The following is a 16,562-nucleotide window of genomic DNA, read 5'->3' as shown; positions in this document are numbered from 1 at the left end:
CTCCCAAATTGGAAATTGTTCTATATTCCCATACATACGTACATACGTCTCCCACCGATTCGGAAACTAGCCCGGCTAATGAAGAGGAAGGAAAATGAAGAGGAGATGTAATTCGTAAGTTTGACCGTAGACATCCAGCATACAGTGAAGTAATGCACCACCACGTAATATTCACCGCGGCTCATCTATATTCTTCTCACCGTCCCACAAAGGTTGGGCGATAAGAAATGTGATTACATCTCGGTTCGGTCCCGCGAGACGAGGACAGAAGACAGGCTATTCCCCTCACGCCTCGCCTCTCCCTTCACGGAAATTGTAACAATTTTATTATTTTATAACTTTAACTTACAAAGTTATGGCAAATTCCAAATTGAATTGCTAATACTGTAAAGCTTGTACATCTCTACGGCCTAATCTGGGATAGATAGATACTAGCTTTATGGCAGTGTTTTTCAAACTGTGGGTTCCGACCCCCAGGGGGGTCGCGAAGCTTCTATAAGTCTGTCGTTCTGGTCGCCAAAAGTTAAAATGACTAGTTACCAAAAAAAAATTGAGATTAAGGATGCAATTTAACAGGAGGAAATTTTCAAAAATACAAACAAACATGATAAAAACGTCAATGGGGGGGTCTTGAAATATTTTGTCATGTCAGGGGGGTCGCGTCATAAATAAGTTTGAAAAACGCTGCTTTATGGCAGCAAAATGTACGATATCCGCGGGACACGGATTTCTGAGCAGTAGCCTTAGAGATGTAGGCTACTTTAAAACATACACCCTAAATATGCAAATTTCTACTCCATTTCAGGAGATAATTTTTCAGACCTTAAATATTCGTTTCATAGATCTAAGTCTGTTTGTCTATTCTTCACAGTTAAGCCGCCACCGATTTGGTTAAACTCCGGTATTTTAGCCCGTTAAAAACCTTTATTACTGTACAGGGTGCAAAGAAACTAAATGATAATACTTTAGGGTGTGTATGGGTACCCACAATTCGCCTAACATTCCTGCATCGCGCTATCGAAGTTTCGGAGAACGGCAAGGTATATACAACGTCTGAAATGACGTCAGTGGGCTTCGGTCTGACCGAGCATGCTATCTCGCTCGGTCGGAAGATCTTCCTTTTCGGCCGCCACGAACAACGTTAAATGTGTACGGGTACCAATATACAGAGTTTGTGAAAGTAGCAGCGCTGAAAGAGTTTTTTTCCACCTTTGTGTGTAAAAATTCATGACGCTGGGGCGCTCGTCCATACAAATCACAAAAAAATGCTCGTTTAACGATGCTACTTTCATAGTGAACTCAACATGAGCCATAAGGGATATATACACACCCTAAACTGCCCTAAAGTATTAAATAAATAAATAAATTCTTTATTGAGAGCTACTATTCTAACAACTAGTTCTACAACACTACTACTATTCTAACTTATCACTAATTATTATTACTAGCTATTTGACCGAGCTTTGCTCGGTATTCGATAAAACACGAATAAAATGTCATTTTCTTAAAATGATTCCTAGTTAGATCGATTTATCGCCCCCGAAACCCCCTAATATACTAAATTTCATGAAAATCGTTGGAACCGATTCCGAGATTCCAATTATAAATAAAATATACAAGAATTGGTCGTTTAAAGATGTAAGATTTATGTTACACCTTGTATAGTTAAATCCCGTAAATAAATTTAAAAAATACAGGGTCCTCTTATGAGATAAAAACGAATTTACACGCAACAAAGTGGCAGCCACATCTAGTGCTAATTACGAAAGTGTTCTTTGAATATTTTTCACTTTACGTCCGTTCGCCCGGAAAATTGGAAAAGGAATTTGTTATTAAGTTATTCTAGATGGAATATTGTACAGAAAGCTGCTCCGACTCGCCGGTTCCCCGCTTCGGACGACCATCAAATGTTTATTAGGGATTGAAAACGAGTAATTTACAGATTAAACAAAATAAGTTCGCCTTTTTTGGCTTTATTACTAGACTAGCCCGGACCTCGGTTTACCACGCGGGGACAATACATTTATTTCTCAAAGAAATGTCTCAGAAAACATACAGCTACTTATCAGTTATCACTTATGTGAGAACATAAATAATAAACATACATAATTCTACAGTAAATAAAAATTCTTTGTCCTTTTCAAGGAATCAACGTATCTTCTATAGATGTAGCAGACAGAAAATGTCAATTTATCTGCTAATTTCTGTAGGCAAAGATAGAAAACTTAACGAGGCCCCGTCCATAACTTCTACCACCTTTCTTCTGATTAAATAAGGGTTCCATGACAGATTTAGCTTGTCCCTGCTTGTGTTTAGCGCTGTCGATTCAGGGTTACAGAAGATGCTGTGGACATATACGTGGGAGAACCATGCTTCGGCACGAATGGGCCAGCTCGACCGGAGAAATACCACGTTCTCACAGAAAACCGGCGTGAAAAAGCGCTTGCGCTGCATTTCGCCGAGTGAGTGAGTTTACCGGAGGCCCAATCCCCTACCCTATTCCCTTCCTTACCCTCCCCTATTCCCTTCCCTTCCCATCCCTATGCATAAAATTGACGACCTCTGTGGCTCAGTTGGTGGGCTGTTGGTAGTCGCGAATTCAAATCGCGCCGACGGAACAAAAAGTTTTCAAAGTTCCTGGGTCATGGATGTGTATAGTAACCGGTATTTTAACCGGGTATATGTGTATCATTTAATAAAAATCTTAAATATTATATGTATAGTATAAAAGTATTAAATATATTTCCGTTGTCTGGTACCCGTAACACAAGTCCTTCAGGTACTTACCACGGGGCCAGACTGACGTGGTGTTCAGATAAAAATAGCTTATTTTCGTAGCTCTCCCCAATATTGCCCGACTAGAATGTCACACGTGTGACTTTAGGGGAGGGGGCCAGGCCCCCCTCATTGTTTATTTCCAAACCAACTAGCGACAGACTAGTTATAGCCACGATTAAACTACCATGGTCTTAACCAGACCAGTAGCTTAGACCCTTTCGAAAAGAAAAAAAAAAAAAAAAAGGGGCCAGACTGACGTGGTGTGAACTTGTGAAGCATCCATAGATATTATTATTATTATTAAATTGCTTGTCATCTCGTGGTATAGCCGCCAAACCGCGCGTTTGGGCGGACGCGTATAAATCGAGCCTGGCTGAGTTTCCACCGGAGCTGCGTTGCGAGGAATGTGTTTTACAGGAACCAATAGAATCGTTGCGCTGAATGTGCTCAGGCAAATGAAGCGATTCTATTGGTTGTTAAAAACACATTCCTGGCAACGCAGCTTAGCAATTCCTCTCAATCAATTCAGCAAATGAATTGTCAAAACTGTCAAACTGACGAATGTCAAATTAGTACGAATTACTATACTGTTAACTGTACTCGACGAAACATGGCGGTAGCGGTCATTGACTCCCTGTCAAAAACTTGTAATTTTCTATATAAACCGCGATTGATAATGAAGTGTCAGATGTTGTCAATCGTGGCTTTGTATAGAAAATGACAAGTTTTTGACAGGGAGTCAATGACCGCTACCGCCATGTTACAAGCAGAGTGACCATTTTGCGATAAAAAAATGAAAATCAAAATTGTTTTTGATTTTTTAATCGCAATAAATTTAAAATAAATGTTTTCAGAATGTCCTACATGATGCCTACCACCGGTAAAAAAAATAATCATACTATGATTCATAATATGATTTTTTCAATTCCAAAGCAACCATTTTAGCCCCGCAGCTCTGGTGGAAACGCAGCCTAAAAGGCCTTACACCACAGCCAGATAACCGTCCAAATAACAATATAACAGCGAGCTAATTACGGCAACAGCGACGTCAGTTACCGCTGAGTTATGTGCTGCAGGTTAGATTAACTCTCGGGTTAAATAATTGCGCACGCTGAATCGATGAAACACATTACATTGAAAATGGTGGTTGCACTCGTAAACACATAAAAAATAAAAGCAATTATAAAAGTGTGACTATGTATACCCTATATGTGATTTTTTTAGACACTGTAAAACTCTGGAACGAACTGTCACCAGCGGTATTTCCGGACTTATACGACCTGCAAACCTTCAAGAAGAGAGCGTATGTCCTCTTAAAAGGCCAGCAACGCACCTGCAGCCCTTCTAATGTTGCGAGTGTCCATGGGCAACGGTAGTTGCTTTCCATCAGGTGATACGCTTGCTCGTTTTCCCCTTTATTTTTTAAAATGAACGCTGAACGGGCTGACGATGACGATTTATTGCAGTTAATACTATAGATTACACTCCCGGTCCACCTGTTTGGATACTACGATGTAAATGACAGACACACAAACAGGCCAGTTTCATTGAAACCAGGCCAGTTAAGCAGGAGTAGTTTTATAGTGCTCAAGTGTGTGCGCAGTACACAAGAGCACTCTCTATTCCTGTTACTCTCATAACACAGTCGGACGGAAGACCGACACGACCGGCGAGAGATCAGGCGCAGGACCGACTTTTTACATGCCCATCCGACGCATGGATCATCTTACTTGTCAGACAATCAGGTGATCAGCCTGCATTCTCCTAACCAAACTTGGAAATAACATGTTTCCAACGCAGGATTTGAGCCCACGACCTCCGGAGACCTCCTAGACCACGGAGGCGTCTAGACAGACTAATGTTAAGCTTATAACAATTAACATTCCTCTTTTCTCGTCGGGAGTTAAAAATAACAGTTTCGTTCCCACTCCACTACCTACGCGAGTCAGAAACAAAGTTAATTATGACAAAATTGAAAAATCCGACGCATCAGGTGTCTGCCGATGATCGAAACTTCCGATGACTTAATTTCCCCCAAACTCCACTCAAACTCCGCTCAAACTCCGCTCAAACTCAAACATAATTTGAGGACGTCAATCCGCGTTGTTTCGTACCAATATTTTACTTCGCAACTCTCGAAAAAGTAAAGAATGTTTCAAAATATTATGAAAAATATGTTGGCTTAAATAGGTAATATGATTTGAACCACTTCGTACGCGTGGGTAACACACATTTTCATGGGCAAAAAACTATCATAGAATAGTTTTTTTGATGGTAGAGTCTCTACCATCAAAAACAAAATACCTAAACTCAAACTTTTTTGGGTTTTTTAACCCATTTAAAGTTTTTTTAACCCCTTTAGGAACAGTTAATAGTTAATGGAATCAGGCGTTACTTTGCGGAAATCCATAGTTTAAATTTAGTTTGTTATTATTTTTAGCAATATTCCGCGAAAACAACTTCCACCTTTAAGTAAATGAGTGAGTGTACGCATAGGCATGCGTACAGCACCTCCCTCCTCCCACACTACCTATGCGTACACTCGCATGCAAGAACATGCAAACACCACCACCACACAAGCAATAATGTTGGCAAATCCGTGCAAGGCCCCTCACCACCATGCAGGTTGAAAACCTCGACGCGCGGTTCGCCCCAACACCGGAGCATCATCAGGATGTGGACTCTACGAACAACGTCACTTAACGGACGTTGTTCGTAGAGTCCACATCCTGAGGATGCTCCGGTGTTGGGGCGAAACGCGCGTCGAGGTTTTCAACATTAACTATTTAGAACTATTAGAACTATAGGTGGTGGTAGGCATCTGTGTAGCCCCGACGTTCAGAGAATATTTGAAAAAAATTATTCTGAATAAAAAATTTTGAGTTTGAGTTTGAGTTTGAGTATATTCTGTTATTTTGTTAGAACTATAAATAAGCTATCCTTTTTGCGAAAAAAAAATCATATCATTGTCATTGAAAATTACTAGATGTTCGAATTCGAAGTGTATTTTTATGGTGATATTCAATTTTTTTACAGAATTACCATGCTATTTTTCAATATTCTATTCAGTTATTTTGTTACTTCGTTTTTTTTTCTACATTAGTTTTGGTGTAAGAGAATTCCACATAATTTCTTCAGACTGGAAGCTTAAAAACAGTCTTTTCCCAGAATCCGCGAACTGGCCTCGCCTTAAAATGCCTTAAATGATTACTTAGTTGATATAAATACTCTCGGAAAGAAAGCACAATTCTGGTTCTAGAAACGCTTCAAATTGAACTTTATAATTAATGGTATAAAGTTGAGAATAGCGTGACATCACTTTAGCAATATTAGTTCCATAGACTGCCATAGGGAACCTAACAGGACTCTGAATAAATGATGGACTAATCTTGATTTAACTTTGATATGAAATTACACGCGGAAAGAGAGTTGAAAGCGCTCGAGTTTTCCAATAAACTTGCTCTTTCCTATAAGATTAGTAATGAATTTCTTAGTAACCTTTTCTTATTATGCTTATAAAGACCCATGTAGCTCAGTAGTTGTATGTGGCTTTAAGCGAGTATCACGGGTTCGAATCCCGCCGACAGAACAAAAGTTTTCAATGTTTCTGACAACGTTTATTTATTTAGCTATAACCGTGCATTTTGCCGCAATAAAAACTATTATATATCCTTTCCCGGGCCTTAAAATATCTCCATACCAAATTTTATCTAAATCGGTTCAGCGGTTTAAACGTATAGAGGTAACACATATTACAGACTTTTCCATTGATATTGGTATGGATAATGTAGATTATAACGACAAATAACTGTATTTTAAACATAGCTGGGCATTCATTCGTTAATCCGTTAATCGTTAATTAACGAAGTTAACATTTTGATTAACGGATTAACTTTTAAGTTAACTTTTAAAAATATTAACGGACTGGTTAACTTCCGCTAATATGCAGAAGTCCGTTAATCGTTAATCCAATGCCTACTGTTTACCGTACGGCACCGCGGCGCGGCGCGAAAACAGGTTCAGACGAAACAATAATAAAAAGTAAAACCGTAACACTTTGACAATGTGTGACTGCGGCTTTCCAAACATGAAAATTTATCACTACATAGTGTATATTGCATACTTCAGGATGACATTATTGTCAATTTACAACGAAGGCATCTTGGTAGAGTCTACTGTGTCCATTTACTTGCAACTACATTAGCAAACTTGTTCAGTTCAGTATTCTGAAAATCTTGTTTTATACTTTTTCAGCGTCGTTTTTTTGTCGTAGTTGGGTTTTAGTTTTTTTACTTTTTATTATTTGTACTATTTTGGTGTTAAAGTGTATTTGTGGCGCATAATATCTCTATTTTACTTTTTTTTTATTAAATACACAAACGAGCAAACGGGTCACCTGATGGTAAGCAACTACCGTCGCCCATGGACACTCGCAAGATCAGAAGAGCTGCAGGTGCGTAGCGCGTGGATCGTAGCGCGTATAGCAACGGTTTCCCCGTATGAAGCTCCCAATATTTCGTAGTAGCGACATAGAAATTTTTTTGTCCGCTAGAGGTCGCAATACTGAATTTGGTGATTTCTAATGGTACAGCAGTGCATGGTCTTATTCTGACAAGTAGTAATAGACGAAAAGATGTGAATTATATGCAATCAGCCTATGAATACAGGATACAGGTAAAGTTACAAGCAAATGCTAGTAATATATATACAATTGCTAGTATATATATATATATATATATATATATATATATATATATATATATATATATTTATCTTAACTTTATTTTATCTTACTCTGTATGTTTTGTTCGCTGGAGGGCGCCACATTAGATTTTGTGAAACCCCATATAGCCTATAGTTTAGAAGTTACGAGGGAACAGATGAACATACATACATACATACATAGCCTGTCAAAATCATAACTCTCCTTTTGCTTTTCCGTAGTCTGGTAAAAACAATACTAGATAATATACATTTTCAGGCGCATGCGAGTGAGAACAGATTTGTTTCGTTTTATCATATTATCATTACTCAGCGCCGGTGCTTATAGAGAGAGTGATTTGTTTATTGTTATTATAAATCATGTTGATATGTTGATAAAGAAGAGTGCAGTATAATTTAGTTAGGTAGAATACAATAATTATAGAAGTATTTTGTTTTGTCCTTAACCTGTTAACTTCCAAAACCTTAAACCAACTGCAGGTTTTGCATGTACACTAACGCAATGATATAAGTTACAACAAGGCCATATTACACATATTAACGGATTAACGATTAACGTTAACTTGCGTTAATTCGTCCGAAATGTAACGCTTTAACGTTTAACGAAGCTAACATATTTTTTAACGGATTAACGATTAACGAAGTTAACTATTTGATTAACGGTGCCCAGCTATGATTTTAAAAATATAAAACCGACTTCAAATCGACGTATTTAATTATTGAGAATAATCTCCAAAACTACTGAACCGATTTATATGAAACTTGCACTGTTCTCTAAGTTGAACAATAACTAGTACAACAAAAAAAGAATAACTGAAATCGGAATGGTAATTCCAGAGATATCCGAACACAAACGTAAAAACATACATACATATGTATACTTTTGAAATTTGGCACATTTGTTCAGATCATACGCGTCGAATTGATAACCTCCTTTTTTGAAGTCGGTTAAAAAGTATATAAAAACTTAGCCAACGAGAAAAATACGGTTTTATAATTATTAAAAAGCCGGTAGTGGGCCGATTTAATGAATTCAACGCACTTGAAACGTCCGAATCAGCGTTTATATCCTGAAAGGATTAGTCTGTCTACAAGTCGTTTTGGTTTTACCTCTCGAAGGACCTTTATGTTCAAGGCATAAGGATGATTTTACACAAACTCGGACGCAAAAACGCTGAACTGACTTGCGTCTACATAATCTAGCTTAGGTAATACAGATTTCAGACAGTTTTAAAGATTTCCATATTTTATAAAGATTGGGAATAAACTAGATCAATAAAAAAAAACGAAATATTTTCATTCTTTAAGAGGACCTGAAACCCATGACTATCCTGTATTTTTTGGACTCTCTGACGGACTATCTTACCGATAATTCATACTTAATATTATCAATGCGAAAGTGTGTCTGTCAATCTGTTACCTATTCACGCCCAAACTGCAGAACGGATTTTGCTGAAATTTGGTATGGAAATCTTTGAATCCCGGCAAAGGATATAGGATACTTTAATCCCGGAAAAATTTACGGTTCCCGCGCCATAAACGACGTGTAACAAAACTAAGTAATAACACTTGTGTGTGTATGGACTATGGGCCCCTTAAAAGAGGTCGGTGTGAAAGTGGCAGCACCGAAAGAGTAACTTTTTTTGCTTTTGATGTGCTGTTTTCTCAACACTGTATAGAGTGTAACAAAACTAAGTGATAATACTTTAGGGTGTGTACGTGTTCCTAGTAGAGAGTTCACTGTGAAAGTAGCAGCGCTGAAAGACCAAAATTTTTTTGTACTTTTGTATGGGCAAGGGCTCGAGCGTCACGAGTTTCCCCATACAAAAGTGAAAAAAAAAATTCCGTCTTTCAGCGCTGCTACTATCACAGTGAAATCTCTACAAGGAACACGTACACGCCCTAAAGTATTATCACTTAGTTTTGTTACACGTTGTATAAACTCAGAAACTATTTTTTTTATTTTATTTATTTATTAGAATCAACAAACAGTAACCAAAGAACATATTATTCCTTAAAAGAGTAAACAAATCAATCTTATTAACTGTGGTACAACAACGTTAACTACAAATTACTACAATATAATAATTAAAACAATGCACTCAGTAAAGGGGCAGATGTAGACAAAATATACAATAAATAAGAAGTATATTATATTATATAACATATCCATACAAATCTTAATACAAAATATGATTTGTGATTTGTAGATTTGAAGAATTAAACGATAAGTACACAGTGTCTAAATTACTGTACTAGGTAACTAGCAAGTTCAAATTTTCAAATTTCAAATTTCAAATTCATTTATTTTTGCATATGTGTGTTACAATAATAGGTCTTAAAATATTTTATGTCAAGTTACATAAAATATTTTAAGACCTATAGGCCTCTTTGGGCATGCAAAATTAACAATAATAATATAAAAAAAGATAATATTACGGTCTGAATACTAAAACAATAATAATTAGTCATAAGAATTATATTCTGTCATATGACGTGTCGAACTTCGAAGAGAGGTTATAAAATATCACATGGTCTATGAAGCATGGTCTTCACAAACTTACAATTAAAAAAAAAAAAAAAAAACAAAACGTGGCAGCTTTATTATCAAAGATAACTTAATATTTTATTTGTTCAAAATTAAATGGAAGATAAGTGATAATTATTGAACTGCAAGTTTTATAGTAGTTACAAGTCAAAGACTCCAAGCACATGAAATGATTATAAAAGTAATATAATATTTTCCGCGCGCCGTCACAACAGAGTATTATATTTTCTTTATAGCTTGAAGCTGGCAGGATCAGAGCTTAAGTGGCTGTGATATTGAAAAAGATCTTCCTCACTTGAAGTTTAATATTATACAACATAGTACCCTGTATTATGTAGGCCTGCGTGGTTAGGTAATACAATAAAAGTATGAAAAAAATTAAAAACACTTGAAAAATAACCCTGCGAGAAGAACCGGCCGAAAAAAATATGTCAAAATTGTTGTTTAAATATTGTAAGAAAATATATCAAGAATGGTATATTTTCTATCCTAGTATCCTTCCTCGTCTCTCAAACGACCTCAAAGCCAAGTTTCATCTGAATCGGTTCTGCCGTAGCCCGTAAGGGTTAAAGAGGTAACAGACATACAGACAACCTAGCTGCGTATCTAAAACGAGATCTTGTTTTATCTTCAGAATATATGACTGTTATCAGTCTGTCACGACATTTTTGATGGTACCAAACCTAAATGGTTTTTTTTTTTTGTAATAAGGGGACAAACCAGCATTTGGGTCACCTGATGGAAAGCAACTACCGTCGCCAATGGACACTCGCAACATTGGAAGAGCTGCAGGTGCGTTGCCGGCCTTTCGTTCCATTATACTTCGACATCCGGAACAAAATCGGGTTTGTGTCTTTTCTAATTTAAAATATTATAAATTATAGTTATCGAGAGTCGATATTATCAGTCGTAATAACCAGCAAGTGGTAAATACACGTTTTTTTCATTACAAGTTGACCTATCACGAAGATATCCGAAGCACGTATGCATAATTTAGTGACACATTATTTTATATGGCAATTAATGTTACAAAAAAGTAAATTGATCGTGGCAAAACTAGGAGATAATACTTTAGGGTGTGTGATGGGCATGAATCCCTTATGAAGAGTTCACTGTGAAAGTAGCAGCGCTGAAGGCGTTCATTTGACTTTTATGTTGTCATAAAAATGCTCCAACGTCACGCATTTGCTTATACAATATAAAATAAGTCTGTTTCAGCGCTGCTACTTTCACAGTAAACTCCATTTATAATATTGTTATTGTGTGCCAATGATATTCTACTTATACAGATCTGTTACGTTCATACTATTTTCCGGCTTAAATGTCTTCCGAACAACATTGACAAATTTGACAGATAAGTGAAACAAAAGATACGAAATGCCATTTACATCAAAGAGACAGACTAAATAAAAGACGACCCAATTGGGTCGTATTTGAAGCTTCACAACGCGCGCGGTAGTAACATATCTGCTTTAAGTTTTTTATTATTATATCATTGTTGTGTGCCATTTGTGTTTGTTACTTCTTTTCGTGAGCAAATACTACAGACTCTATAGTATAGAGTATAGACTATAGAATATAGATACTAAAATACATTTGACGGGGATTTACCCGTCTTCGCTTCGCATCACCTTCTCACGTGGCAACTGACAACCAATAGGAATATAACCCATAAAGTTAATATACCTAGCGGAATAGAGAAACACAGGCCTGAGCAAGAGAGATGTCACTATCAGTAACACTGCGTGGTAAAAAGAGACGTGTGATACATGACAGCAGCTCTCTTTTATTGACGTCCAGTCGGCACATCTAATCTCACAGAATTCATGTTCAATCATGCTTGTGTAAGTGTATACGTACACATATTTTTCACACAGATGAAAACCGATTTTGGTTACATTTGACATCTCGAGATTGTTGCTCTATTCCGCTAGGTATATTAACTTTATGATATAACCCAAATGTCGGAGCAGAGGGCGCTAGCACAAACAGTAAACAATGCAACCAAAATCCGACATGTTGCACACGTCATATCAAAATATATTTAACAGAAACGTTGTCAAACGTCGAACAAAACTTTAGTATTAGTAATATGCTGGTGCTGCTTAGAAAACATTAAAGTAACAAATCCTACCTATTTTAATCCTCCGATCGTGGATCCTTGGAAATCTATTGTTATTCTATTGTGTCTCGCTCACCGGTGAGCTTATGGGGCTTGATGGGTTAAATCCGTATGGAAAATAAATTACGAACGAGCGAAACCGCGTTTCCCTGTAGTACACAATTAGAAACCCAACAAGAAAATATCGGTGAAGACGCACAAATGCACGAGATATTCCCACAATTTAAAAACGTATTCCACCTCAAAGGATCTCAATAAGGGTATCTATGTATATCACGGGACTTTGTATTGGATGTGAGGGAGATATTATTACAAAGGGTATTAAAATTTGCTGTCCGTCTGTTACTCGAAGCCCTATTCAGGAATGTGCGATGCAAAATTGCTTGCAAAATTATCTATGCTAAAGGACATTAAAAACGGTCCGGCAGTTCGTGAAATGAGCCCGCTCATTATAATTTTCCCCGTTTTTCCACATTTTCCTCTCATTCTTCGCTTCTATTGATCGTACCGTGATATAGCCTAAAGCCATCCGCGATAAATGGACTCTCCAACACAAAACAACTTTTTAATTCGAACCAGTAGTTCCCGATATTAGCACGTTCAAACAAACAAACAAAATAGCAAACTTTGTCGGACCTGTTTCACCACTTTCTGATAAGTGCCGGATAGGCTATCCACAACTTATCTAATAGATAGATTATGGAGTATCTGTCAGATAAGTTGTTGATAGCGTATCCGACATTTATCAGAAAGTGATGAAACAGCCCCTTAGCTTTTTATTATAAAGTATAGATATACAATATACTTGCTGTCATTACTGTGCAATAGCCAAAAACGTATCACCGTGTGATCGCGATCTACCAATAACGACCCGTCACACAAATCAACCAATAGCGTGTCCTCGCACACCCCGCTCACCCCTCGTCCCACCAAAGAGAACTAAAACACTGCGCCTCTTCTAATTTTGTCAATCATAGACTTGTGCGCGGCCTATATGATCTATTACCAAGTGAACTACCACAATATTTCATCGAGAAAATTGATTCATAGTGTTGACCTACGTCATTTGGTCAGATTATGTCAAGTCAATGTTAGTCGTGATCGATACATCAGGGCTTGACATATCCAGACCAAATTACGTGGGTCCATCTGTCTCTTGAGGTGGGTTTATTCGTTCCCGCAACTTTGCCTTAAGCGGGGAGTGGAGCACCATGGGGGGGGGGGTGACGGTACCCACAACTAACGACACAATCTTGCATCGCGCTATCGAAGTTTCTGAGAGCAAGATACATGTGCAACGTGTAAAATGACTTCAGTGAACTTCGGCTTGAACGAACATGCTATCTCGCTCGGTCCGAGTATACCTTTGGGGCAGCCAATCATTCCGACAGGATTTTGGTGAGAAGACCGTTTGTCTGGGGAGCCCCACATACCCCGGCCGATGTCTCCAATCTCCAATCCGCCAGGGTTGCGACAAAAAGTCTATTATTCATCAATTTCCCTGATAGCACGTCTACCATTACCATTACAAATACCATTTTGATTTTCGCAGTATCAATATTTCCGTCCTAGTGTATGTATTCTACTCTGCCGAAAGTGCGACTTCCATTCGTGCCACCGTGACCTGGGACATCAAACTGTTTATAGCTTCGAAATCCTCTGAAGTTTATAGCTTAAAGCAGAGGTTCCCAAACGTATTTTGTCTACCGTCCACTTTAAGAACGAATTATATGTTAACGCCCCCATTGTTTCAATTCAAAATGCATCCTGATGAAATAAATCACCCCCCAAGCTTTTACACAACGCCCCATTTTTTTCTAGGTCCCCCACCGCCCCCCTACAGACCTTCAGCGCCCCCAAGAGGCCGTTATCGCCTACTTTGGGAAAGAGTTTATACTTTACAGCTATTACAGAATTACTTGATGTAGAAATTGTTTGAGCAGTCGAATAGGAAGTTATTGTATGCCAATCAACTACTGGCATCAAGGGACTGACTTATTAACTTTTATTGTAAGCGCACATTTTGTCTATCTGTCATAAGGGCGGCCACTCTCACCACACTTGCGATTCGGACAACTTGTTTCAAGTACCGTAATAGAAACAATAAAATATAAGATATACTCCTCTCGTCTCCTCCTCCTCCTCCTCTCGTAATACTATTATGGGAGGAGGGAGTTCTTATATTTTCTTTCGAAACCAGTTCATACTAGTATTAGGCGATTGCGATTGATCGCAAACAGCTTTGTCCCCACTATGCGCTTTCATCTTCAATTTTCGTCAACTTCTTTCATTCAACTTTCGTTTTGGCGCATTCATAATTGAATGCGTCAACGAACGCAACGCCAATATTGTCATTTTTGTTTTTTGGATACGGTCAGAGGACATGCGTCGCGGGCATGCCTCACGTTCGCTGTTGACTGCGCTATAACGCATGCCCTTGACGAACAGAAAAAGGCACAGTGTGGACAAAGCTAATGAGTGGCAGTGTGATGGTTACTCCAGTCTCCATTTTTACGTGTTGCTTAGCAGCATCAACAGATTTTTGGCTTTCACTGTCCAATATTGTATTTTTTAAGAAACCTGCGGCCTGATGATGACAAACCGGAAATTGTGACAGACGGACAATAAAGTGAGAATTCCGCAAACGTCGGAATATAAGTCGATTTCCAGCTAAAATAACTTGAGCTGATAGAAAGCGGGAAATATTGGACGTAAACACAGAAATGGATCTAATTTCTGTGGACGTAAACTTTATTGACCAGCTTATGTTCTGTAGCGGACCACTTTAGTTTAGTTTCAGTGACGGTGGCCGGTTTCGTTGAAAGGCCTATTATGCAGGAGTAATTTTATAGTGCCCAAGTATGTGCGTAGTACACAAGAGCTCTCTCTATTCCTTTACACTCTTTCATAACCAAGTGAGACGGAAGACCGACACGACTGGCAAAAGATAAGGCGCAAAAAAATTAAGGGTCTCATCAAGCGTCAAATCAGTTTATATCAGGCTACGTAGGCATATTTTAGGTACCACTTTTTGTTAAAATGTTGCCAAGTTCTGTACTACTCCTCTATCTAAGACGTGGCTCTCAGCTCTTCGCCTGTCTATGCTCTGACCACTTACAGCGTGGCTCTCGTAGCATACATTCAGTATGCTACGAAGGTCGCGCTTAAACTGGTCGCACCGTAGATAGGTATTCGACATTATAGGTCTTGTCTTTTACTATTCCTGACACCTCCAAAAATCTCGCGACCACCAAATTAAACTATCTACTAAACTAACCCTTATATACACGCAAGGGTTTACCTGACAGGTTTACCTGAACAGGTCAACTGTTGCCATCCGTTCGGATTTCCCCGGATTCGTCCTAGTTTGAAGAGCGTCCGGGGACCGTCTGGCCGGGTTTTTGAAAAGTGTCCGGGTGAAATCCGGAGACTTTTGTTGTGAGAAATCCAACTTTTTAGCCAGGCAGCAATAAACGAAATATAAAAACTCGCTAAGCATACACACTTTCTTTCTTCTTTGATCAAAATCAAGTACGATTTCAAGGACTTAAGTTTATCAAATGTTTACAAATTTTTGTTGAAAAAATTGGGACGTAATAGTAAATAGTTTTAATGGGTGTCCGGGGAACTAGCCATATTTCGCCCAAATGTCCTGGATTTTTGTCGTGCTAGACCGGTGACGGCAATAAAGATGATGGCAACCGAAACGTGTATGTTACAGAACTGCAACTGGTTTTGCCTTAACTTTGCCTGACAGGAAACCTGTCGGGTACACCCTTGCCTGGTTTATGATCACTCACCCGAGTCCTCTGTGTCGTGGCGAGTGCCGTGCGCCGCCGCGGCCGTGAGCAGGGCCAGCACGCCGAGCGCCGCCAGCCGCGCCATCTTCACTGCGCCACACCCATCTCCTTCACATCTCACCACAGACCTGGAAAATAAAAGCATGATACGATTATGATAAACATCAGTTTTGGTGACGGTCGACGGTTTTATTTAACACCCACATCGCGGGTATTGTAGACACAATAGATTTTTATGCGGCACAATTATTGTTATGCGGCACAATTATTGTTATGCGGCAGCCGGCTGCCACTTGGGAATTGATGGGTTAAACCACTAAACCAGGCCAGCTATGTTACATAAGTGCACAGTACACAAGTCACAAGAGCACCTTCTCTTCGTGCCAACGCGACTAGTGAGAGATAAGGAGCACGAGCACGCTGCACGACTAATCAAATGTAGGGAAATTAAGTATAATTTGTAGGGAAACATGAAGTGTGCACCTTAAGGGCAGATTCGATAGTAGGGTACACATTCCTATGATAAGGCTTGTATTAAACCACGCGAACGGTCGGTAGAGCCATGGGTTGGTAGAGGGATTGGTCGTTGAAG

The 16,562-nt window shown here is 38.6% G+C and overlaps 1 protein-coding gene across 1 annotated transcript in view; it reads right to left on the bottom strand.

Annotated features, from left to right (window-relative positions):
- Positions 1–16,092, bottom strand: part of LOC121735967 (obscurin-like) — a 166,778-nt gene extending 150,686 nt beyond the window's left edge. Inside the window, exon 1 of the mRNA XM_042126978.1 lies at positions 15,971–16,092. Coding sequence (XP_041982912.1) covers positions 15,971–16,055 — 85 coding nt within the window. The 5' untranslated portion in view covers positions 16,056–16,092. The remainder of the gene's footprint in view (positions 1–15,970) is intronic.
- Between the last annotated feature and the right edge of the window lie 470 nt (positions 16,093–16,562).

Source organism: Aricia agestis, chromosome 18, assembly GCF_905147365.1.
Source record: "Aricia agestis chromosome 18, ilAriAges1.1, whole genome shotgun sequence".
Classification (NCBI taxonomy): domain Eukaryota; kingdom Metazoa; phylum Arthropoda; class Insecta; order Lepidoptera; family Lycaenidae; genus Aricia; species Aricia agestis.
The sequence above is the reverse complement of the archived record's forward strand: the minus strand, read 5'-3'. Positions and strand labels throughout refer to the sequence as shown.